This window comes from Mauremys mutica, chromosome 16 (genome assembly GCF_020497125.1).
Source record: "Mauremys mutica isolate MM-2020 ecotype Southern chromosome 16, ASM2049712v1, whole genome shotgun sequence".
NCBI classification, from domain to species: domain Eukaryota; kingdom Metazoa; phylum Chordata; order Testudines; family Geoemydidae; genus Mauremys; species Mauremys mutica.
The window spans coordinates 23,520,847-23,547,554 of NC_059087.1; the positions used below are offsets into that span (position 1 = coordinate 23,520,847).

A 26,708-nucleotide genomic window follows, 5' to 3' on the forward strand; every position below is an offset into this window, starting at 1 on the left:
TATCATGATGTGCAGTAAGGATTTAGGCCTTCATTCAGCAAGGTACTTATGTAGGTAACTTTCAGCATGCGGATAAGTCTTATTGTCTAAAATTATGCATGTGCTTAAGTACTCTGCTGAATGAGGACCTTAGTGAGCAATTTAAACTCACCTTTGGTCTTGGGGAAATCTTTGCAATAGTCATTGTATCCACTTTCTTTAGTACTTCTTCCTGAGCAATGGATGCCTCCTCTTTTACTGGTTCCTAAATAAAATAAGTCAAATGTAATTATTTTGTACTGCTACTGCTAAGTATCTGAGTAATATAAGAACAAGATCTTCAAAATTATTGCACAAATCAATTTTCTTGTGCTAATTCATCTGTGAATATTTAGTCATAAATGACAGCTAATTTTCATATGAAGAAAGGCATACAAACCTGTGTAATTTTGGTACACAAAAATGTATTCACATTTGAGGCATATTCAAACACACCACTGTGCAAAATGCATGCATAGATTTTAAATTAAGTTGCTTGAGTGCTTAAAGTGCTTTAAGTAACAAACATTGCTCTTGGAAAATTGTTTAGATGGGTTACTGCGTCAAACCTAAAAGGAAAATCCAATTCCCAAAACTTGGAATAAATAGGAAATTAATTACCTGTAGTTGCTGTTCTCTGAAGTTATACATTGTCATAGATCACCATTCTTGGGTCTGTGCTTCAACACACACATGCAATCCCCTTAAGTGGAAAACAGGTACTTCCTCAGTCCTCAAAGCACCATTTTTTTTCCCAAGTAGGAGGAAAATATATTCCCACCAGGTATAAAAAAATAAAACTATTTTAAATGTCTTAATAAAAGACAAATGATTACAGAACTCCGAACTATGCATGGTGATCAGGCTGAGAGGACAGCAAATTGATTAATTTTTCCAGCAGTATTCTTGGACTAAGGAGCCGGTTTATTGACTAATGTAATCAAAGCAGGACTAGCCAGAGGCTTTGGTTAGCTGCATCCAGAAGGTTAGGGCACAGCTGACTGTATACTGAAGGTGAAGAGGTCTGCTCGATGCATACCAGACTCAGTGCTTTCGGTGAAGTGCTCAATGAGCACCGCCAGAATAGTGTGTTAAGGAACGGAGGGTGTAAAAAACCCCAACCAACACACAACTTTACTTAGAACAAAGGCCAACTGAGGAGGAACAAAGTCCTCAGACACTGGAAAGTTGTCAGGATAGATGTTCCAGTGTGTTGACTGATGCAGTCAACTGACTGAAGATTGACTGCCAATGGGGCCAAATGAAAACAATTTTATAAAAATGGAAGGAAGGTACTAGGATCAAAGCACCAGCAGTTGAGATAGGATATTCTGAGGAAAAGATACAAGATAGCAGATGAAATGTTGAGGTAATGAAAAGTAGCTATATACACAGAAGCCGGACTCAGTGGTCCTGGAAAGCCCCTTCACTGCACAAGCTATAGTACTGTCAGAAAGGAGCACTAGTAGGCACCAACTTTCACTGCGGGGGTTGGCAGGAGATGTCTGCTACTGGAACCACCAGTTTAAAACTTTGAACTTGGGAAGTTTCTGCCTTGGAGTATGGACCCAGGAGTGAGGATCTATCACCATGGTCTCTCTATGTGAAGAGAGGGGTGAGGAGAATGAAACAAGGCGGCCTGCAGGGAAAAATAACATAGAACCTGCCAGCTCAGATGGAATCTCAGTTTGTTTGTTGTTCATAAGAATATAGATTAAACTCCGGAAGGAAATGGACTTGGATGTTTTGGTGAATACCCCGTGCATGTGCGTACATGCATCCAGGTGCTGTTTTCAGTGTAGGGTGAAAATTGTCCATTCAAAGAAATTTCTAGTAGTTTAAGGCCGCCTTCAGTCCTCTTTCCCTCCACTCCTGATTTTTCCTTTCTGTTTTTTTTTCACTCTTCCTCCTTCATTGAGGTTCTCTTCTCTTCCCAGAATCAGTGGAGTTATTTGCCTGTCCCGCTCCTGCTAGTATGTCTTTCCCAGCCAGTGACACCAAGGGCCAGATTCTGTCTTATTTTATTATGCTGAGTAGTATCCTGACTCTGTAAGTAATATCACTAAAATCAGTGGGATAGCTTGTGAAATAAGATAAAGCTAAATGTGAGTAAGGGTGACAGAATCTAGCCCTCAGATTGCATCAGTTGTTTATATCCATGAGCAGCAGTACAGGACACTTTTTCCATTAGACCATGTAGTAAGGATCATTGCAAAGCTACACCACCACAGCAAGTGCATCAGGAGGCAATGTTCCTGAGACAGGCTCAACTCCTCACTTGAATTCCCAATTGCATTAGTTGAGAATAAATTTGTGACCATCCTTTCTGGGGTATAATATACCTTTGCTCCTGCGTATGGCAGCTCTACTGCCTACTGAGAGGCAAAGGAAGGGCAGAGACATGCCTCCAGCTACTCTCTGCCAGTGGCGGATTTAGAGTTAGTGGGGCCCTGTGTGCAGCTTCACTTTCGGGGCCTCACCCTCGGGACCCAGCCAAGAAAAAGAACATTCTCCCTTATCTTCTCCCTGTTTTTCGTTCTTTTTTTCCTTCATCCTCCTCCTATAAGTAATGGGAAGTAAATTAAAACAAAGTGAGGTACCTTGATTGGGGTAGGGGGTTGGGGTTCAGGAGGGGGCAGGCTCTGGGAGGAAGTTTGGGTGCTGAGTGCAAGGGATTGGGGTGCTGGAGGGGGCACTTACCTTGGGCAGCACGGCTCCCAAAGCGACTGGCACACACACCCATCTGGCAGCAGCTCCTAGGCGGGGGTGGGGCAGGGGGGTCTCCATGCACTACTACCCGCAGGCACCGCCCCCACAGCTCCCATTGGCCGCAGTTTCTGGCCAATGGGAGATGTGGAGTCGGTGCTCAGGACAGGGGCAGCGCATGGAGACACCCCCCCCCAGGGACTGCAGGGACATGCCGGCCACTTCTGGGAGCGAAGCAGTGCGGAGGGAGGGAGGCAGAGCAGGCAGGGAGCCGCCTTAGCCCTCCTGCTGGCATGTCTCTGCATGCCCCTTAGGGGATGGGGGACAGCGGGTCTCCATGTGCTGCCTGGGGTCTGAGCAGTGTGCAGAGCACCTCTCCCCTCCCCGACCAGGGGCATGCACAGATTTTTTCATGGTAAATCTGCTCCTGCTCTCTGCCCAGTCGCTCTTTGTGGGGAGTAGCTGGGACACAGCCCTTGCGCGCCCCTAAGCACTGGAAACATGATTCAGGCAGCCCTAAAACAGAATACATGAGGGGGTTGTCCTTACACCCTACTCCCCTGCAAGACTATGTTAGCCCAGGGCAGAATCTAGCCTTGAAATAGTACATGTGTAGTTACAACACCATCATATAACAACACAGTTCTGTCTTTTTAATTTAAAATAGGAAAAAGTGAAGAAAACAATATGGAAATGTCTCATCTGTTCAACTCCCAACATAATATTATTGAAATGATCCACATAGACAAATATGACATGTTATGTGCAGGATTCACGACAGGACTATTTTTTTTAATTTTGTTTCTCTGAATAAATAGGCTATGAGGAAAAAATCCCATCTCCTTTTTAAATATTTAAAGGACAGTTCTAGTGATCATTTCCCATTTTCAATATTACTGGATTGCCATGACATATCATCACATAATTCCATATGTATGAACCGCTGGTATTTTTATAAATATCAAAATCCATAAATTATCTATGGAAACATGACCCAAAGCAAGATCGCATGGGAAATCATCCAAAAACATTTCTGATGAGGATGATTCATGTCAGTAGTTTTTCTTGAGATCAGGATGTATGTACCTAGCAGTTGTGGAGATAAATGAACTGCAGAGAAGCTACAGCAGGTGGAGCTAGATGCCACCTGATTGGACCCAGCTCTGTTCTTGCAGAACTGAATCTGAATCCTTCCTGTGCCCATCAGATGTTGCTTAGGGTGCAAATGAAGATCCACCTTCCCTGTCTCTCCTTGGCCATCCTTCACCCATCCTCTATGTTGTTAAGTTCCATAAGTTTCCCGTCTCTAAGTACTGTTTGACAGAGGGATTCTATCAGTCGCCTCCTTTTGTGTGTTTCTGCAGCTATCCAGTGCATGCATCCCTGCCATAACAGACAATATGTCCCAACTATTTTCATTTTCTTTTCTGGATAACTCTGGAGATAAAGAGTTGTTGAACACTGACAAATCTCAGCATTTGTTATCAATTCTTTCCACTGAACACCTAGTATTTTCCTGAGGTATTTGCTTTTGAAGGCATTTAGTCACTTGTCTATATCTTTGGTGGATTTCCAGCTTTCACATCTATATGTTAAGGTGGAAATAACATTTGAGTTGATGATTCACAGTTTGGTCGTTGAGTGGTAGATTTTCAATGATCATCTTGTTTTAACTGGTGAATGCAGCTGTTGCCTTGCCAATCTGTGATATTATTGCCTTCTGGCTATCCCCACTGGCTTGCATGTTACTGCCAAGGTAGGTGAATTGGCTCACTGCTTGCATTCCTTTGCCTTCTAAAGTAATGCATGAGTTGGGAGTTTTATTACTGCTTTACAGTTATAGTTGCAAAATGTTAATGTGTTTGAAATGAATCTGAGCTTCCTCCATCACAGAGCGCCCATTAGCCATATGACTGACTTAGTGCATTTGTTGCCGGCCTACCATCAACCTAGTAAAGATAACTCTTAATCATATCCATAAATCTAATCAGCTCCCATGAAACCTTTGATGTGGAGGTGCCAAAGCTTCATGTTTTGGCTGCCTACTGGACTGAATTCTGAATGTTGTTTTTTATAGGCAGTAGTCAAGCTGAATTCCAGTGCAGTGCTCAGAGCTTTTATTTTATTTTACTTTTTAACAGCAACTGCTTAGTACTGGCCCTTTCCCCCTCTCTCCTCCATTAGGGCAAGGAAATGTGAAACAGAAGAATAAGGACTGAAGGAGAATTCACAATTTAATACAGATTCCAAGGCAAAAAGCTTCTTTAAGGATGAGTAATGTAGAATTAAGATTGTGCTCAAAATAATATTAAAAAAGTACTTTAGTCTTTTTTAAAAAAAAACCCACAGAAACAAAACAGACACAACAGAAATTCTTAGATACAGGGCCAGATCCTCTGATCCACTATGGGATACTACACCAGTCTGATGATGCAAAGCACCCTAAATTGGCCATTTGATAAGTCTCTTTGCTGAGGGGAATAGTTGGCGAGTGTAGAGCTGTTGCAGTAGTTACCATGCCATGACCTTCGGGTTGTGAGTGCAGGAGGAGTAGGGAAATAATAGGATGTAAAAGGAGAGGAAAGGTAGGTCTTTTGCCCAAGGCACAAGACAAACTCAGGATACATGGGATCAATTCCCAGCACTGACACAGACTTCCTGTGTGACCCCAGACAGATCCCTGATCCAAAGCCCACTGAAGTTAATGGGAGTCTTTCCAGGGGTTCTGGATCAAATACTGACTCTCTCTGTGCCTCTGCTCCCCATCTGTAAAACTGGAATAAACCACACTTCCCGATACACTTAACCAGCACAGGGACTTTGCAAAATAAATTCATTATAATTTATGAAGAATTCAGATACTGTGATGATGGGGATCATAAAGGTATGTAGAAAGGAGCCAAAACCCTGCTGTTTCTGTACTTGAAAAAAAGCTTAAATGGCCTTGTTTTGTTTATCCAGTCTGTTTCCCTCAGCTTATTATTATATCTCATGGAGATCCTTGTCTCCAAGGAACACTGACCTAATTTTAATAATTAAAATCCTTGGGACAAATTAATCCCTAGTGTGACTCTGCTAGGAGTTCATGTTGGCTCCTTGAGTGACTGTATTATTAGAGTTAGGGTTAAGGGGGTTAGTATTTCAAATGGGTCATCACAAGCTGTTAGCAAAATTCTCTCACACTTGTACACAACATCTCTATTTTTGCATCTCCGATTCCTGTTTGCTCTTGTGTTTCGTTTGTTTCATTGATGTGGTTGTTAGGCAACATGCCAAAGGGTTTAGTTTTATGCAACACTTCCCAACTCATCTATTCACTGTGTTTTGTAGTGTCTGACCTATGAAAGTATTTCCGCTCTTGGTTAATGTTTTCTAGACATCACCCATTGCTGATGTCGAAATTATAAATGCTTCCCCCCATCTTATATTTAAAAATAAGATGTTTTGGATATGCATTAATCCATCCCATTAGAAATGGATGTAATCTGTACTGAACTGACAACAAAAAATCTGCCTTTCAGAGTGAGAATGGTACAGACTATCATTCTGGTATTCAGTAAACTTTAAACAGGAGTTTCAAGTGAACTAGGAAAGAAGTTGAAGAGTTCCAGTCAGAAATGAAGGGGCTAGACACACATAAACAGCTTTGAAAATTCACAGTTTTTAGTCAGATGCAGGACTTCCTCTTATTGGAATGCTATATTAAAATACAAGCATTTGTGAACCAAGAAAGGAGTTGCTAATAAAATTATCAGATTAGTATCTTCTAGAGCACCATCTCCATTCAAGAGAAAAAGAACAGGCTACTCTGTCTTCTTTCACAGTGAGAACAAAGTTAATTTGAGAAGGGGTTGGGAAAGGCACAGCTGGACAGCCTCAGGAGATTCAAGGAAATGTAATTGAGAAATAATTATCTCTCTAATTACTTCTGACCAAATCAATAAAAACTGCAGAATACAGAAGCATGACTGCCTCATGGCAGAGGATGAAGAACAGCAAAGTTGAAGATGACCATGAAACTAAAGAAAAGGCCAGACATGCTGGGAACTTTAAAGCCCTCCTCTCTCACAAAATGGAAAGATACCACTAAAATAAACAAATACATGCAAAGGGGAATGGCTATTTCTGACCACCGCTCAGCACTGAAGATTGTTGAATGCACATATTATTGTTTTAATATGTTAGAGAAATCATGTGTTTGTCCATTTCACCACCGGGGGAGGAGGCGGGGCCCCAAAAATCTGATTTATTGTTTCCTACTAAGCTTTAATGTTTCTTCCATAACTGTACCATGGGGAAATGATTTGCTAAGGAGGAAATGATTTGCTGACTGGGTAAGTTTAATAAGCTATGGCACTTATTCCTGTAAATGCATTTTAGTAAGGTAGGCGAAAATGTCATCTCTCCCGTGGCTTCATCCCCAGCTGTGGCCAGCTGTGCGCATATGATGAGGAATAATCTTCTGGCTAGTCACAGAAGGAAAAGGATGTGTTTGATGCATTGGCTATTTGAGCACCTGATAGCAATGAAGATTTCTACTAGGACCTAAGGCTATCTAGCTTAGGTACTTATATGGCCCCCATTACCACAGTAGTTTAGCCGCTCACAATCTTTAATGTATTTATCCTCAAAACAGCCCTGCAAAACAGGACTATTATCCCCATTTTACAGATAAAGAACTGAGACACAGAGAGACTAAGTGACTTACCAAAGGTCACAAAAAAGTCTGTGTCAGAGCAGGGCACTGAACCCCAGTCTCCCAAGTCACAGGTTAGCAACCTAACCACTGGAACATCTTTCCTCTCCTATAGTTAGTTTTGTTCGTGGACTCATCAGTTAAGAGGCTGCACCCAAAGGGCATTTGATTCTTGAGTGACCGTTTCTTATATTTGAGGCTGGAAGGGAACAGAATGGATAATCCACCTCCAGATTTGTTCTCCATGCTTCTGAATATGTGGTGGATGTCCTCAAGTGAACCAAACACTGATCACGTGGTGCAAATTAGCCAGGTTGCTGTGATGCAGAACAGATCTGGCTGATTACCGGCAGTGAGATCATGGGTGGTGAAGGGTTATTCACCACAGAACTTGCACTGACCAGCATGAAGATGAAGTTCTGGTATTTGTCTGATTTGGGGCTATGTTAAGTAGCTGTGTGTGGGCTGCTCCAGATTGCATGCAGTTGTATAACCATCTTCTTTCTAGGCACTGGCTGTTGTTCCCTCCGTTTTTCCTTCTTGATTTTACAACTTGTCTTGGAGAGGAATGCAGGTCACCTTAACTGGCAGCGGCAGTAGTCTACAGAGTGGCAAGATTGCTCAACCCCCTGAGTTCTGAGATAAGAGGAGCTACATCTAGGGGTGCACCAGTGCCTATGGTCTGGCAAGTGTGCTCAACAACCTGGCCACTGTCTTGTGCTATCTTAAGGGGCAAAAATGGTGGAAAGTAGAGTTGCAAATGGCAGTTATTTTTAAAGGCCCAGGCATTAGGCAATTTCTGGGCAGGTAGGGGAGGAGATATCACTTATGTACTGATTGATGTAGGGTGTCACTTGGCAGAGAAAGGAGGAGAGAATGAGTTACTGCTAAGAAAAAAGTACATGCTCCCAAGGAGAGACAACAAACTAAAATAAAAAACGAGTGAAATAGTGTGCTAAACTCTTCACTCAATATCAGCATGCAAGTCCAGCCCCACTCATATAACTAAGAATTTTCCCATTACATGTAAGCTCTACACAACAGGGATAAAACACAAAACAACGGTGTAGGAACAGTGTAGCAGATAAAACACACAGTCTTGACCCTCTCCTTTTGTAAATAGCATTTGACGTTTCAGCTGATCACAAATTTTAGAATTTCCAAAAATGGTCAACATTTTTCAAAAATTCAACAATTTTTGTAGTGAACATTTGTATTTTTTACTATCTCCATTTAAAGTGAAGTCATGCCAAAAAGATAATGTATTGTTTGGACAGAATGGCATTGACATTTACCAAAAGTACCAACAAAAAATCCAGAAAATCTCAGAAAGACTGGCTACGTTGTCTGTCACTGTCATGCTGGTAATGGAAAAGAGCTTCAAACGACAACCTACCCAGAAGATAGCAATGAAAAATGCTGAGGACTGGATGGCTGTGGTGGTAGAAATTGGCTATAGAACTTTTCACCCATTGGGAAGTTGTTTTGGTCTTGATACTAGTGAATAAATGTATTCATGATCAAAGCCATCATCATAATTAGCATCCCTTCCTGTCATCCAAATTGAGATATGCTTTCAGGGTGATAGTAGGGGCAAGCTTGCACTACTGCTGCTTGTTATGTGGATAAACAGAGTATTTCAGTCTGTAAGGCTGTCAAGCTGGCATCTCTTCTAAGAACTAAAATTCATTTTAAGCCTCACAAAAAAACAAAACAACAAAAAAAGTGAAAAATGCAACATGACAGACTTCTTGGCACAATTTCCTCACACAACAGCTGGTCCAATATGTCAGTCTCAAAAGAAAAAAAGTTGGCTGCTCTTTCTAAAGAACTTTATATAAAATAAGCCAAATCCTAAAAGTCCCTTGATCTTAAGAAAGAAGAAAGTCTGGGAGGGGGAAATATTGGTAGACTGAACAACCAATTATGGTGGAACTCAGGCACTAGCATTGGAAGAAATAGTGGATGTGGAAGCAAGTATATATATATTTTTTCCCTTATAAACATAGCCTAGGATGGGTCACTAGAACTTGTAACAAGCTCTGAGATTACAGTTACTTTCATAATTTTTTTAAACAGCCCTTTTATGTAAGAGAGCGCAAGAGAGTCATATAAGTCACAAGGGGGTTTCATCAGCTTTGTCTGGACTATTTTGTGTTTACTGACATCTCAGGTGTAATATCTGAAACAAGTTTAGTTTTAATTATTTTTATTTTGTTCTCTATTTTTCTGTAATTTGCCAATAATACTACTAAGACAACCTGCCTGGGGTCTTGGAGATTGTTAGCGGGAACAATCATTGACTAGGTACCACACAGAGACACTGAACTCTGACCTCAGGGAAGGCAGAATCAGAAGTGGTTCATAGCTTGCATACCAGGACAAAGTGATTCTGCAAACAATACTGAAAGGGGGATTGGCAGGGACCAATCAGTGCATCAGGAGAGCTGAGTGTTCTGAAGGATACTGGGTTTTAGGTTACAGTTATGTGAATTACTAAAAGCAAAATTCTGCTCTCTGTTTATGAGTAGCTCCACTGAAGTAAAAAAGCTTCAATGAACACCACACATGTACATCATGGTCCAAAATTTGGCTATTAATGTTGTAGAAAGCAGATCATCCTCAGATTACTGTAGAAAATATCAAGCAGCTTGTGTGGGGCAAATGAAAGGCTAAAATTGCTTATATACACACAGCAGCTTAGGTCAATATAATCTTCTGCCAATGAACTCTATATGCCCTTCTAACATATGCTCTGTATAGCGACAAGCTAGTTTACCATATTTCTTTGAAAATATCAAATCCTTCTCACTAAAGGACAGCTATGAGCAACAGAAATACCAGGGCAAGACTTGCTAATTTCTTTAGATTAATAGGGTAATTTGATCAGAATCTTTATCCTGAGCTTGGCTGTGCATCAAGATTTTTAATAGTGTGGACATTAGTGAACCATTTCTGCAATAAAACTAAGGAAGGTCTACTACTAATGACACCTTTTCTTATGCAGAAAACTGAAATCTTCCTATTTAGGATTATGCAAAATAGATCCATCTTGGATTCATTCATTTGCAGAATATTTGATTTATACAGTCCTAAACTAGAACTGTCAATGATGAGCTATTCACAAGTGACTTATCTGATTGTGATTACATTCTCAGTCCTTGCATATTGCAATAAGGAAATTTAAGGTCTCATTGGACAATGAATAAAGCAGTCTTGCTCTGTCCTCTGCTTGCTCGCATTCAAAAGCACTCATTTAGATATAATTTTTCCCTATATCAATTGTAATTTAGCATAACTCACAGTGAACAATTTGTTAGGTGTTTCAAAAAATGATTGTCACTCACCTGCTCTCTGATTTAGGATCTGGATCACCAAATTGATGTAAATCAGTGGCTTTCAAGAAACAAATGATTAGTACTTGGTCCCCTACAGATTTGCACAGTGACTATGTGTTCTAGTATTAAACCTTGAACCAGGTTTCTATGTTGAACCCTGTGATTTGTTACTCTGAAGGAGTTGGCTTTCCTGAGGACAAAGTCAATATATCAATGACGCATTAGAATGTAGAACCCCTATTCCAAATTGAACCATATGAATGAAAAAGACGACTTTCCCTCAGTGCCCTGAACTCTGCAATGCTGTATTTCATTCTCCTTTCATCCTCCAAATACATTTCTCCAGTACAAGTGGATAGTTCCATTTTTCTCTATCCACGTGACTGAATGCTTCCCGGGAAAGTACTCCCAGAACATTTGTACAATAGTAGTAGCAAAAGAATAAAATGCAGAAGTAGCTCTTTTCTTTTGCTGGCCCACTGAATTCACATCAACCTTGCTTTGTTGAAGGTCTCTTCAGGATGACCAATGGCTCCACTATACTTGTTGCTCCTACTGTGGAAAAGGCTGTTGGAACCATTATAGTGCAAACTACCCTGGGTTTCTTTCAAGGCATCACCCTTTGGTGCAAAAAATATAAGAGGATCTCTGTAAATTTGGATCTTGACAAAGAATAATTACCCCTGAGCTATACAGTGAGAATATTAGTTTCATTATGGAATTGCTTTATGCTTAATATAAACAATTTTTTCTTTCAAATTAAAACTTCAATGTATTTTGTGCAGTCTAATCTTTTGGAATATTCCAAATCGTATTTTAACAAATTCACATGATTGAGTTGGTGTAACTAGAGAGTTAATGACCTGTAAAATGAATAGTTTACATCTGGCAATCCAAAAAGAATCAGTTTTTCACCACCTGTACCTCACAAAGTTGGATCCAACTTTCAATTTCTGTTTTTTTCAGACAACTATCACTGTTTATTCCACAAAAAGAACACACACTTGTGGATGTAGTGGCATACCTAGATTAATAAAAATATGTCAAGCTTTTTCTAATAGTCTTGCAAAAATATTTTACATAAATGAAGAAAGAGTATTAGGCAACAGTATTCAGTGGCTGCTATATAAATAGATGTACAATAACTGAGATGCCCCAGGTATTGAAAAAATAATGTTTTATGAACAAAAATAAATATAAAGCCAAATTCTGGACCACTTTTCAATTGCACTCAAACAGGCATAGGGCCAAATTCATCCTTGGAGTACAAGTCCTGACTTCAGTGGAGTCAAACCAAAGATGAGTTTGGTCCGCATTGCAAAAGTAGCATGGTGTGCCCATATTCTGGTTGACAGCTATCCCTTACACAGTAAACTCCTCACAGATTAATCCTGTCAAGAGAGTGTGTGTGTGTGTGCGTGTGTGTAAACTCCTCACAGATTAATCCTGTCAAGAGTATGGACGTGTGTGTGTAAACTCCTCACAGATTAATCCTGTTAAGAGAGAGAGAGAGAGAGTGTGTGTGTGAGATTTTATGTAAGCCATTGCCCTCTGACCCTTAGGGTACGTCTACACTACGGGATTATTCCGAATTTGCATAAACCGGTTTTGTAAAACAGAATTTATAAAATCGGGTGGAGCGCGGCCATACTAAGCACATTAAATCGGTGGTGTGCGTCCATGGTCCGTGGCTAGCGTCGATTTCTGGAGCGTTGCACTGTGGGTAGCTATTCCCTAGCTATCCCATAGTTCCCGCAGCCTCCCCCGCCCCTTGGAACTTCCGGGTTGAGATCCCAGTGCCTGATGGGGCAAAAATCATTGTCGCGGGTGGTTCTGGGTAAATGTCGTCAGTCACTCCTTCGTCTGGGAAAGCAACGGCAGACAAGCATTTCGCGCCTTTTTCCCCTGGATTGCCCTGGCAGATGCCATAGCATGGCAATCATGGAGCTTTTTTTGCCGTTTGTGACTCTCACCGTATGTGTACTAGATGCCGCTCACAGAGGCGATTCAGCAGCGCTACACAGAAGCATGCTTTTGCTTTTGCATGACAGCAGAGATGGTTACTAGCCATATTGCACCATCCAAACCCTTCCATAAATTGGAACTGAGGATGATCATGGCTACCAGTCCTTTTGTACCATTTGCTGCTAGTGCCCCTGGTCAATCAGCCAGGGGCGCAAAAGCCAAGAGTGGTTACTAGCCATATTGCACCTTCCATCGTTTTGTACCATTGGCTGCTGTCATAAGTGCCCCTGGCCGATCAGCCAGGGGCGCAAAAGCAAAAATTGGGAATGACTCCCTGAGTCAATCCCTCCTTTTTGGTATCTAAAAATAGAATCAGTGCTGCCTAATATAGGCAAGTGTGCTAGAGAACCACCTGCTCTGTGTCAGAGCACGCAGAAATTATTATCTGTATGCTATTCACAGGGGGTGCTCCTGTAACAACCCCACCTGTTGATTCCGTTCTTCCCCCAGCCTTTCTTGGCTACCGTAGCATTGTCCCCCCACTTGTGTGATGAATTAATAAAGAATGCAGGAATAAGACACACTGACTTGTTAGTGAGAAATGAGTGGAAGGCAGCCTCCAGCTGCTATGATAGTCCAGACAGGACATTAAGCAGTGTGTAGGAGAGAAGCCCAGCATCCCACTGCTAGTCCAGGGGCAACTGAATCTTTTCTTTACACATGAAGGGTGGGGGCTGATGGAGCTCAGCCCCCTGTTGCTATGATGAGGATGGTTACCAGCCATATTGCACCATCCATCCACCAGAAAAAATTAGGGCCAATAGGCTGATGACGAGGACGGTTACCAGTCCTTTTGTACCATCAGCTGAGGCTGATGATGAGGATGGATTTCCATCATTTTGTATGATCAGCTTATGCTGATGATGAAGATGGATTTCCATCCTTTTGTACCATCAGCCGCCCATGGCGGGGGGGGGGGGGGAGCAAGGATGTTGGTGTTGAGTGCTGCACTATCGCGTCTATCTGCAGCATTCAGTAAAGATAGGGTGACATGTAAAAGAGTCAGAGGATTGTTTTACCTTTCGCTTCTGGGGGTGGGTGGGGGGTGGGTGAGTAGATTGCCAAGCTATGCCCTGACCCGCGGGCACTGTGTTTGACCCTAGAAGCATTTGGAGCTCAGCCAAGAATGCAAATAATTTTAGGAGGCTGCAGGAACTGTGGGATAGCTTCAGTCCTCCAGTCCATGCGCATCCATTTGATTCTTTGGCTTTCCGTTACGCTTGTCACGCTGCAGTGCGCTGAGTCCCTGCTATGGCGTCTGTCTGGAGATTTTTAAAAAAGGATTCTGAATTTCATCTTCTGTAACGGAGCGCTGATAGAACGGATAGAACGGATTTGCCTGCCCTTACAGCGATCACATCCGCATGGTCCATGCGGGAGCTCTTTTTTTTATTTTGATTTCGGACTGCATCGCCACCCGTGCTGATCGGAGCTCCACGCTGGGCAAACAGGAAATATTCAAAAGTTCGCGGGGCTTTTCCTGTTTACCTGACCACTGCATCCGAGTTCAGATTGCGGTCCAGAGCGGTCACTGGTGCACTGTGGGATAGCTCCCGGAGGCCAATACCGTCGATCAGCGTCCACACTAACCCTAATCCGATATGTTAATACCGATACTAGCGTTACTCCTCTCGTTAGGGAGGAGTACAGAAACCGGTTTAAAGAGCCATTAAAATCGATATAAGGTGCCTCCTAGTGTGGACGGTTTTGGCGTTAAATCGGTTTTACGCTCCTAAAACCGATTTAAACGCCTAGTGTAGACCAGGCCTTAGGGTCCACCTCAAATACACCTCTCTGACTCCAGTTCTGAAGATCCTATGGAACAGCCTCTCCATGGGTTTTAGAACCAGAATTGGGTCAGCAATCTTCTTGACTATGGTCCCCCTTTTAGGCCTTTTTTTTAAAAAGCAGGAGCCTGAGGCGCAAGCTGAATTGCTTAATCACAAGTGATTTCATTGCTTAACGCACTAGATGTAAAAGTGTAATTAGGCAGGCCACAAAAGAATTTGAAGAGCAACTAGGAAAAGGCACAAAACCCAACAGCAATTTTTTTTAAAAAGTACATCAGAAGCAGGGACCCTGCCATAAAAATCAGTGGGGTCACTGGACAATGAAGGTGCTACAGGAGACCTCAAGGAAGATAAGGCCATTGCGGAGAAGCTAAATGAATTATTTGCGTCGGACTTCACTGTAGAAGATGTGAGGGAGATTCCCATACTTGACCCATTCTTTCTAGGTGACAGATTTGAGGAACTGTCCCAGATTGAGATGTCAGTAGAGGAGGTTTTGGAACAAACTGACAAATTAAACAGTAATAAGACACCAGGACCAGATGGTATTCACCCAAGGGTTCCAAAGGAACTCAAATATTAAATTGTAGAACGACTAACTGTGGTATGTAACCCATGACTTAAAATCAACCTCTGTACCAGATGACTGGATAGCAGCTAATCTAACTTCAGTACCCTGTAAACTGGTTGAAACTATAATAAAGAATACCAGACGCATAGATGATCACAATACATTGGGGAAGAGTCAACATGGCTTTTGTAAAGGGAAATCATGATTCACCAATTTATTAGAATTCTTTTTTTGCGGAGGAGGGGTCAACAAACAGGTGGACCAGAGATATCCAGTGGATATAGTGTTGTTAGACTTTCAGAAAGCCTTTGACAAGGTCCCTCACCAAAGGCTCTTAAGCCAACTAAGCAGTTATGGGATAAGAGGGAAGGTCCTCCCATGAATAGAAACAAAGGGTAGCAATACATGGTCAGTTTTCACAGTGGAGAGAAGTAAAGAGCAGGATGTGTATTGAGACCAGTGCTGTTCAACATATTCATAAATTAGGTGGAAAAAGAGGTAAACAGTGATGTGGCAAAGTTTGCAGGCTATATAAAATTACTCAAGAAAGTTAAGTTAAGTTCAAAGCTGACACTGAAGAGTTACAAAGGGATCTCACAAAACTGGGTGACTGGGCAACAAAATAACAATGAAATTGAACGTTGATAAATGCAAAGTAATGCACATTGGAAAAACATAATCCCAACTATACATACAAAATGATGGGGTCTAAATTAGCTATTACAGCTCATGAAAGAGATCTTGGATTCATCATAGATTTTTCTCTGAAAACATCTGCTACGTAAACAGCAGCAGTCAAAAATGGTAACAGAATGTTAGGAACTATTAGGAAATGGATAAATAATACGATAGAAAATATCATAATGCTACTATATAAATCCATGGTACACACAGACCTTGAATACTGCATACAGTTCTGGTCATCCCATCTCAAAAAAAGATGTATTAGATCTGGATAGACTATAGAGAAGTACAACAAATGATTAGGGGTATGGAATAGTTTCCATACAAAGAGAAATTAAAAAAGACTGTGACTGTTCAGCTTAGAAAAGAGATGTTTAAGTGGGGATATGATATAAGTCTATGAAGTCATGAATGGTGTGGAGAAAGTGAATAGGGAAGTGTTATTCACCCCTTCACATAAGACCAGAACCAGAGGTTACCCAGTGAAATTAATAGGCGGCAAGTTTAAAAACCATATGTAAGTACTTCTTCACACAATGTGCAGTCAACCTGTGGAACTTGTTGCCAGGGGATGTTGTGTAGGCCAAAAGCATAATTGGGTTAAAAAATGAATTAGGTAAGTTCATGGCGTATAGGTCCATCAATGACTATTAGCCAAGATGGTCAGGGATGCAAACCCATGCTCTGGGCTCTAGCCGCTGTCGGAAGATGGGATATCAGGCTAGATGGACCACTGGTCTAACCTAGTACAGCCACTCTGATGTTTTTGAATTTAATATTAATAGTAAAACACAAACCTGCTTTCGTGAACTCTTGAAAACACAGGGTCTATGCATAATCAACATGCTTTTGGAGATTCAAATGAATTTTTTATGAGTTTTTCTCTCCCTCATTTGCTCATTGGACTGTCTTAGTATGGCCGTTCTTATGTTGCAGTGTTCTTATAGGCCATGATCCTGCACCACAGGAGTCAATGGGAGTTTTGCCATTAACTTCAATGGGAATGTGATCAAGCTTATAAACACCTAGTAGCTGAAAATCTGTACTGTTTCATAGGTGTGGTGTAGCAGTTGGGCCAAGTAATCCACTATCTGTGCAGTCTCCCTCGTACAACCAACGAAAATGTTGAATGCAAATTACCTGTAGAATAAAGGTGGTGATTGGCTGAGTTACCTATAATAGCACAATGGTCTAGGACTCTTGGCACAGCATAGATACATGCCTTATTTAGCTGTACACTACACAGATGTAATTTGTAAAGTCAAAATGGCTGAGAACTTGGATGGTAACAGACCACTTATCCCAGTGATAACTGAACACAGGGATATTCTGAACAAAAAGAGCTCTTAAACATGTTTGTAGCTGTTTCCATTGTTTCAAACCAACTCAACAGACATTCTAGGCTTCAATGTGACACATGGCATGACAACCCTGGAATCTTATTATTTATATAATACGTGAGGTTTGTGGTCAGCAGGTACCTGGATTCCTTTAGTATATTATGGGATACAAGACTGAAAGCAGAGGGTGAAATCCTGACCCAATTTAAATCAATGAAAAAACTCCCATAAATTTCAATAAGGACAGGATTTTAGATACTTGAGAAGTGAGACTATTCAGTACAACATCATTACATTATTATTTTGCTTTAATTAACACTATAAAATTAAAGAAAAAAGCTCTTCCAAATTAATTTGTATACTGTTATATCATTTGGAATGGTGTAAAATTGTTTGTATTTTTGTATTTTTTAAAAAGTCATATTCTAAGTGACAATATCAAAATATTATGAATTAATTAGATTTACTTTTAAAAATGCCTCCAAGCTACTCTATAAGCAAAGATACTAACTTGTAGATTCAACCAAAACATTAATTCCACAAGTGTTGTTGAATGAAAAGTGCAAAATTTACTTTGACTGGTTTTTATTAGTAATTGAGATATAGAAAAAATATATTTAAACTGTGCATATTAGAGGCAACGATGGCTCACCAGTAATTTACGCCAGCTGAGGGACTGGCCCCCTAACATTTTACCTGTGGTTTATGTTGACATATTTAAACCATTTAAACTTTACACTTACAAGTAACATTACCACCTAAAACTCTCAATAAAAACTCAGCCCTAAACACTATGACTTGGTGAGCTTTATTCCCTAGACCATTGATACTTGACCTTCCAAAGGATAACGATCACCGGTGACATTTTGCGATCGTAATGACAACTGTAGGCAGAGACTGTATCATAATTGCAGTCCAGTTGCCTCTGTTTTGATTTCTAGGGTTGTATTCCATTAGTCCTAAGGCTTCATCATGCCATACATCCATTAAATCACTGTTTTCAATTGACAGCGTCGTTTTAGCTAACACCACAAGAAAACATTACAAAGTTACTAAGACTTGTATTTGTGCAATTTTCTATTATACCCAATAATGCGTGAAAGCTTCACTCCCAAAACATGAATCTTTGTTGCAGCAGAACAATGTCTCCAATGGCTAAATCACTCTGACTTGCAAGTTACTGATTTGCACTATTTCAAATCTAAAATGTCTTGTGCAGGTAATACAAACTAACATTAATTTAGGAGAATAGGCATACTGAGCCAGCTGAAAGAAAAGAACTGCAGACAAAACTACTTTACTGGAAACTGCTTTTTATAAAAAGGGCATAACTGAAGCGCCTCTGATGAGATATAATCGAATATAATGGCTGCTCGAAGAAGGGTGGTTTTTATCTGCTGTTCGCTAAAAGATGAAGTGGATGCACAGTCAATAAGAGTGATTTCCGACTGTCAGGCAGCAGAGTTGGATGAATCCAACATTGGTGAGCTTTCTGAAAAGGCAAGAAAAAAAAACAACCCCAAACAATCCCAGACTCTCATTTGATGAACCTGGATAAGGATTGTCAGGGTCTTGCCAAGATTTAATTTCTCATTTTTCATAGATTGTCATCACTGCTTACAACCTTGGCTGCTGCCTGGTGACACAGGCATGATACAGGATGACAAAAAGAAAGCAGAAATGTCTCTGATGGGAGTTTAAAATGAGCTTATTTTCCAGAAATCGACATATAAGCTTCACCAGAAGACAATGGCAACATTTGCCCACTCAGAACTAGTGGTTGAAAGTGTCTGAGAATGCTCTAGCGATGACACAGCTGTCTGTGCAGTTCCCTGAACTGTAATGAGCAATTTGTCTCACAGCCTTGATCCACTGTCAGTTTAGCTGCCGCTGACTCCAAACATTAATTTCTTACATTTCAGGAGACAGAGGAAAAAAATTGAAGTAGGAGGTAGATATTGAAACCTATCAATCTGCTGCTTCTGTTAGCTGAAAAGTTAAATGGACCTCTGTTAGATGGCATGGGGATCTCAGTTTCTTAAAAGTAGAAATGTGCAACCCTACATCATAAAACACCACAATTTTTAATCCCTGTTTTTAAATCATGTGTTTTTCTTTCTCCACTAGTATTTATAATTTCCTTTCTTTTTTGCAATTTAAAATTGTACAATTTTGAGGGAGAATTTAAAAAATAGGTCCTTAAAAAAACCCCAACACTACAGAAGTACGGTAAACAATATAAAAACATTCTATCTATGGGAGGATGCATACATCAGTTTTTAGATTCCAGTGTCCTTATTTATTAGTACACTTGTGCAGAGATTTTCTTATTCCACCTTAAGACAGAGAGCCTTTACCTGAAGTATTTTTAGACCTAGTCTCAGTTTCAATTTTTTAAAAAAGAACTAGAAAACTACTGGGCTAGGAATGTAATCGCAGTGATTTTAAATTAAATTATAGGAGAATTGGTATGGATTTTCAATTATTCTGTCAATGCAATGCAATAAGAGCACAGTATAAGAATTAGCAGTATTTCCAACCATGCCATAACCGCTCAAGAGTTAAACAGAGCAAAGGGTTTCACCTCTATTATCTATTTATGAATTTGATGTAAATATTTAATTTCTATTCTACTATTAAACTGTTGCTTCTGCGGGTAGATCACGAACAGTATGCATCCATTTCAGCCCACTGCCAGGCAAAGTCTTAGCTATTTCTCTGCCATTAACTGGATTTGGCTTTGCTCTAACCTCCGAGGAGGGTAGGGACAACCACAAAACTGTAGTGCTGCCTCTCAACTAAACACAAACAGCAGGTCTGCAATATGAAAAAAGGGGTACGGCCTGAGAAGTTTGATAAAATCCTGTATTGTACATTTCAGGCCATCTAGTCCAGACCCCAGTGCTGAGGCAGCAGGGCCGGCTTTAGGCACCGCGGGGCCCAAGTCAAAGGAGCTGCCGCCAAAGTCCTGCTGCTGTCTTCGGTGGCAGCTCAATCACTGCCACAGAGGAAGGTCCCTCCACCAAAATGCCGCCAAAGACAGTGGCAACAATTGAGCTGCCGCCGCCGACAGTGCCAGGACTTTGGCAGCAGCTCAATCGGCTGCTGGTGCCATCGGCGGAGGGACCTTCCTCCGCAGCAGCGATTGAGCTGCCGCTGAAGTCAGTGGCGGGACTTCGGCGGCAGCTCCTTCGGGACGTTGTGAGGCCCTCTTAGGGACGTGGGGCCCGATTCCGGGGAATCGGCTGAATCGCCCTAAAGCCGGCCCTGTGAGGCAGAACCAAATATATCTAGACCATCCCTGTCTTATCTGTTCTTAAAACCTCCAATCATAAGGATTCCACAACCTCCCTTATAGTTAGAAAGTTTTCCCTAATATCTAACCTAAATCTCTCTTGCTGTAGATTAGGCTGATTACTTCTTGTCCAAACTTCAGTGGACATGGAGAACAACTGATCTTTATCCTTTTTATAACAGCCCATAACATATTTGAAGACTATTATGTGGTCCCTCCTCTGTTGTCTTCTTTTCTCAAGACTAACCATGCCCAGTTTCTCTTAACTTTCCTCATAGGTCTGGTTTTCTAAACCTTTTATATAGGGCTGTCAAGCAATTAAAAAAATTAATCACACTGTTAATAATAGAATACAATATAATTTCAATATTTTGGATGTTTTCTATATTTTCAAATATATTGATTTCAGTTACAACACAGAATACAAAGTGTACAGTCCTCACTTAATTTTTTATTACAAATATTTTCATTGTAAAAAACACAAGAAATAGTATTTTTCAATTCACCTAATACAAGTACTGTAGCGCAATCTCTATCACAAAAGTAGAACTTACAAATGTAGAATTATGTACAAAAATCCCCTGCATTCGAAAATAAAACAATGTAAAAGTTTAGAGTCTACAAGTCCACTCAGTCCTATTTCTTGTTCAGCCAATTGCTCAAACAAGTTTGTTTACATTTGCAGGAGATAGTGCTGCCCGCTTCTTGTTTACTGGGTCACCTGAAAGCGAGAACAGGCATTCAAATGGCACTGTTGTAGCCGGGATCACAAGATATTTACATGCCAGATGCACTAAAGAGTCATATGTCCCATCATACTTCAACCATCATTCCAGAGGACATGCGTCCATGCTGATGATGGGTTCTGCTTGATAACAGCCCAAAGCAGTGCAGACTGATGCATGTTCATTTTCATCATCTGAGTCAGCTGCCACCAGCAGAAGGTTGATTTTCTTTTTTGGTGGTTCAGATTCTGTAGTTTCTGCATTGGAGTATTGCTCTTTTAAGACTTATGAAAGCATGCCCCACACTCCATCACTCTCAGATTTTGGAAGGCACTTCAGATTCTTAAACCTTGGGTCGAGTGCTGAAAATATCTTTAGAAATCTCACATTGGTAACTTCTTTGCATTTTGTCAAATCTGTTCTTAAAATGAACATGTGCTGAGTCATCATCCGAGACTATTATAACATGAAACATATGGCAGAATGCGGGTAAAACAGAGCCGGACATGTACAATTCTCCCCCAAAGAGTTCAGTCACAAATTTAATTAACGCATCATTTTTTTAATAAGCATCATCAGCATGGAAGAATGTCCTCTGGAATGGTGGCCGAAGTATGAAGCGGCATATGAATGTTTAGCATATCTGGGATGTAAATACTTTGCAATGCTGGCTACAAAAGTCCCATGCAAACTCCTTTTCTCACTTTCTGGTGATATGGTAAATAAGAAGTGGGCAGCATTATCGCCTGTAAATGTAAACAAACTTGTTTGTCTTAATGATTGGCTGAACAAGAAGTTGGACTGAGTGGACTTGTAGGCTCTAAAGTTTTGCATTGTTTTGTTTTTGAGTGCAGTTATATAATGAAAAAAAATTACATTTGTAAGTTGCACTTTCACAATAAGGAGATGATTACACTACAGTATTTTATGAAGTGAATTAAAAATACTATTTCTTTTATCATTTTTACAGTGCAAATATTTGTAATAAAATAGTACTATAAAGTGAGTACTATGCACTTTGTATTCTGTGTTGTAATTGAAATTAATATATTTGAAAATGGAGAAAAACATCCAAAAATATTTAATAAATTCCAATTGGTATTTTATTGTTTAACAGTGCGATTAAAACTGTGATTAATCGTTATTAATATTTCTAATCACAATTAATTTTTGAGTTAATCATATGAGTTAACTGCGATTAATCGACAGCCCTACTTTTATTAAGTTTGTTGCTCTCTTCCAGGCTCTCTCCAGTTTGTCCACATCTTTCCTAAAATGTGGCACTCAGAACTAGACACAGTACTCCAACTGAGACCTCACCAGTGCCAACTACACAGGGCAATTACCTCCTGCATCTTACATACAACACTCCTGCTAGTATGGCCCAAAATATTAGCCTTTTTCTCAACTGCATCACATTGTTGGTTCATATTCAATTTGTGATCCACCACTATACCTCTGAAATTCTTTTCAGCAGTACTACTAACTAGCCAGTTATCCCTCATTTTGTATTTGTGCATGACTTTTCTTAAGTGTCATACTGTGTACTTATCTTTATTTAATTTCATCTTATTGATTTCACACCAATTCTCCAATTTGTCAAGGTCATTTTGAATTCCAATCCTGTTCTCCAAAGTGCTAGCAACCCCACCCAGATTGGTGTCATCTTCAAATTTTATAAGCATACTCTTTCATTAATGTCATGTGGGACTGTGTCAAAAGTGAAATTCAAGATATATCATGTCTACTGCTCTCCACCCATACACTAGACCAGGAACCCTGTTAAAGAAGGAAATTAGATTGGTTTGACATGATTTGTTCTTGACAAATCCACACTGGCTATTACTTATTACCCTATTATCCTCTGAGTGCTTACAAACTGATTGTTTAATAATTTGTTCCAGTATCTTTCCAAGATAGGCTGAGTGGTCTATAATTCCCCAGGTCCTCTTTTTTTCCCTTTTAACTATGTTGGCCATTTTCCAGTCCTCTTGGACCTCACCCATCTCCCATGTGTTCTTGAAGATAATGATTAACAATTCCAAGATTGCTTCAGCTAGTTTCTTAAGTATCGATGAGTTGTGTCAGGCCCTGCTAGCTTGATTACATCTAATTTATCTAAATATTCTTTAACCTGTTCTTTATCTATTCTCTTTTAAATGCTGTTATAGTTCTAGCCTTCACAACCTCCTCAGGTAAGGAGTTCCACAAGTAGACTGTGCGCTGTGTGAAGAAGAACTTCCTTTTATTTGTTTTAAACCTGCTGCCCATCAATTTCATTTGGTGGCCCCTAGTTCTTGTATTATGGGAATAAGTAAATAACTTTTCCTTATCTACTTTCTCCACATCACTCATGATTTTATATACCTCTATCATATCCCCCCTTAGTCTCCTCTTTTCCAAGCTGAAAAGTCCTAGCCTCTTTAGTCTCTCCTCATATGGGACCCTGTAGTGAGGCGGTGTGGCTCCCCACCGCCCCAGAGAGGATCGAGCCCATCTGGAGGCCTGAGTGGGCGGAGCTAGGGAGCTCTGAGCCCACCCCTCAGCGGGTCAGGTGGTGACCCAGAAGTATAAAGGCTCGCCCTCATAGTTCAGTAAGGCCCCAGCCACCGGAGAGACTAGATGTCTCCAGCCTAGCCCACAACTGGGAAACCCCCGTGGCCCAAACTGCAGGCCAGGACTGGCTGGACCTGCCCTGCGCCCGCTACCCGGAGGAACCTATGGTGCCGGACCCCCCAGAGGACAACCCCCTGACCCAGGTACAAACTGAGGGGGTGTCTGGAAGTAGCCCGGGAGCAGCCGACCCTAGTCTGGCTGCAGCACTGCCAGAGCCCATATCAGTGTGTTGTGGCCAGGATCCCCACTGACTAAGCAGTGGGTCTTCTGCCGGTGCTAGGGCCCCGGACTGGGATGCAATGGAGTGGGAGGGCCTGCTTCCCCCCTGCTCGTGGGTGGCAGTCTCCCGCTCTCCCGGCTTTTTGGAGGCTTGGGTCTACTGTCACGGCTCAGCCCTGCCTGAGGGTCTGAGCCTTCACTCATTGTTGCCCCGCCCTGACCCAGGGCCTGGACTTCCTATTGCTTGTACTGCTACTGTTCCGCCCTGTCTGAGGGCCTGAACCCTGACTCACTGTTTCTCTGCCCTGACCCAGGGCTTGGGCTTACGGTGCCTATTTCAGTTACCGCAAGGGCTGCCGAGGGAGACCCCATGGACAGACTAATTCCCCCAAATGTCAACTGTAGTTAGTGAGCCGGCGTGGTTCCCCGCCATCCCGGAGAAGGTCGAGCCCCGGCTAACCCTTGTACAGACCCGTTCCAAACCCCTAATCATTTTAACTGCCCTTCTCTGAACCTTTTCTAGTGCCAGTATATATTTTTTGAGATGAGGAGATCACATCTGTATGCAGTATTAAAGATGTGGGCATACCATGGATTTATATAAGGGCAATAATATATTCGCAGTCTTATTCTCTATCCCCTTTTAATGATTTCTAACATCCTGTTGCCGTGGACGTCTTCAGAGAACTATCCACGATGACTCCAAGATCTTTTTCCTGACTCGTTGTAGCTAAATTAGCCCCCATCATATTGTATGTATAATTGGGGTTATTTTTTCCCATGTGCATTACTTTACATTTATCCACATTAAATTTCATTTATCATTTTGTTGCCCAATTACTTAGTTTTTTTAGATCTTTTTGAAGTTCTTCACGGTCTGCTTTGGTCTCAACTATTTTGAGCAGTTTAGTATCATCTGCAAACTTTGCCACCTCACTTTTTACCCCTTTCTCCAGATCATTTATGAATAAGTTGAATAGGATTGGTCCTAGGACTGACCCTTGGGGAACACCACTAGTTACCCCTCTCCATTCTGAGAATTTACCATTTATTCCTACCCTTTGTTCCCTGTCTTTTAACCAGTTCTCAGTCCATGAAAGGACCTTCCCTTTTATCTCATGACAACTTAATTTACGTAAGAGCCTTTCCTTGTCAAAGGCTTTCTGGAAATCTAAGTACACTATGTCCACTGGATCCCCCTTGTGCACATGTTTGTTGACCCCTTCAAAGAACTCTAATAGATTAGTAAGACACGATTTCCCTTTACAGAAACCATGTTGACTTTTGTCCAACAATTTATGTTCTTCTATGTGTCTGACAATTTTATTCTTTACTATTGTTTCAACTTCTGGTACCACACAGAGTTTGTCGCTATATGGCTGCATATGAGGAGAATTTAACCTTTGTTCTTACAGATATACATTTTTGCAGTTAAACTGCTCTCTCAAATGTTCTGCATTCTGACAATTCAAAAGAGTCTGAGCTAACTCTGGCAGATGTGGAGCTGCTATGTAATACTTCTATGAATACTGTATATGATCTTATTCATTGAGATACACTGTATAGTCATATTGTGTTAGTGGAATGTTTAGGATATGCCTATATTGCCTTAGTTCAAAAGATTGTTGCCAGGAAAAAAACAAACAAGTCCCAGATAAGAACGTGCTTGAAATGGGGAAAGCTATTAGCTTCAAGGATCCTACATTCTGTCTCCAACAAAATTGCAGGCTTTGTTTTACCAATGCTAAGAGCTAACAGATCAAAGCTGTATCAACAGTTAAAAAGTGACTTAGACCCTGTGAAGTAGAGTGGTCAAAAGACTGAGCAGGATTTAAAGACACATGCTCCCTGAAGCAGAGAACGTGAACTGTCTTGTGAGGTAAGGCAACAGATTTGCCACCCAGACCTTATATAGGAATTTTATAGGATCCGCACCTGGTAAACTAGATATGTGTATAGTCTGTTATAAAATCTTTTTTCTCAGAAATACTTTGGTTCAAAATAATGAGACTGTTACCCAAGACCTGGTCTGAGAGTGGGAAAATTGCATAATCCCATGCCAAGAGAAGTGAAGGCTCAGGGCCTTAGGCCTGGAAGGAGGTGCACCAGAAGAGACAAGAAGGGTGTTAGAGGTGCAGTTAGCCCAGTAACTACTTTAGTTGCAATAGTTTTTAAAAGATAGTAGTTTTAGAGCCTATTTCAGGTGTATTATTGTGCTGCAACTTAATGTAACATTACGAAGACACCTATCATTTGTGTGTAGTGAAACTTGTTCTGGAAAGAAAAAAGTTAAGACTTACACAGATATTATATACGAAAGAGTGACCACCCCTGAGACAGATCATGAACCACTTGTTTAGCATGTTTGGACGCGCACTGAAATTGCGCGCGCGCACACATGCACAAATGAATAAACTCAAATAATTAGATGTTTGCACCACATCTCATGGTGAATAGCACCTGTCAAGGTTCCTTCCCCACTCTGAACTTTAGGGTACAGATGTGGAGACCTGCATGGACACTTCTAAGCTTAATTACTAGCTTAGATCTGGTAACACTGCCACCATCCAGAAATTTCAGTGTCTGGATCACTTTCTGTCCCCCCAAAACCTTCCCCTCCCTGGGCAGCCTTGAGAGGCTTTTTCACCAAGTTCCTGGTGAACACCGATCCAACCCCTTGGATCT

The 26,708-nt window shown here is 41.0% G+C and overlaps 1 protein-coding gene across 4 annotated transcripts in view; it reads right to left on the reverse strand.

The window, feature by feature from the left end:
* Window positions 1–26,708, reverse strand: part of CCDC60 (coiled-coil domain containing 60) — a 143,731-nt gene that overhangs the window by 59,183 nt on the left and 57,840 nt on the right. For all 4 annotated transcript variants that reach the window (XM_044989442.1, XM_044989440.1, XM_044989441.1 and 1 more), the window contains one exon: window positions 152–244. In XM_044989442.1, the coding sequence (XP_044845377.1) occupies window positions 152–244 (93 nt within the window). The remainder of the gene's footprint in view (window positions 1–151; window positions 245–26,708) is intronic.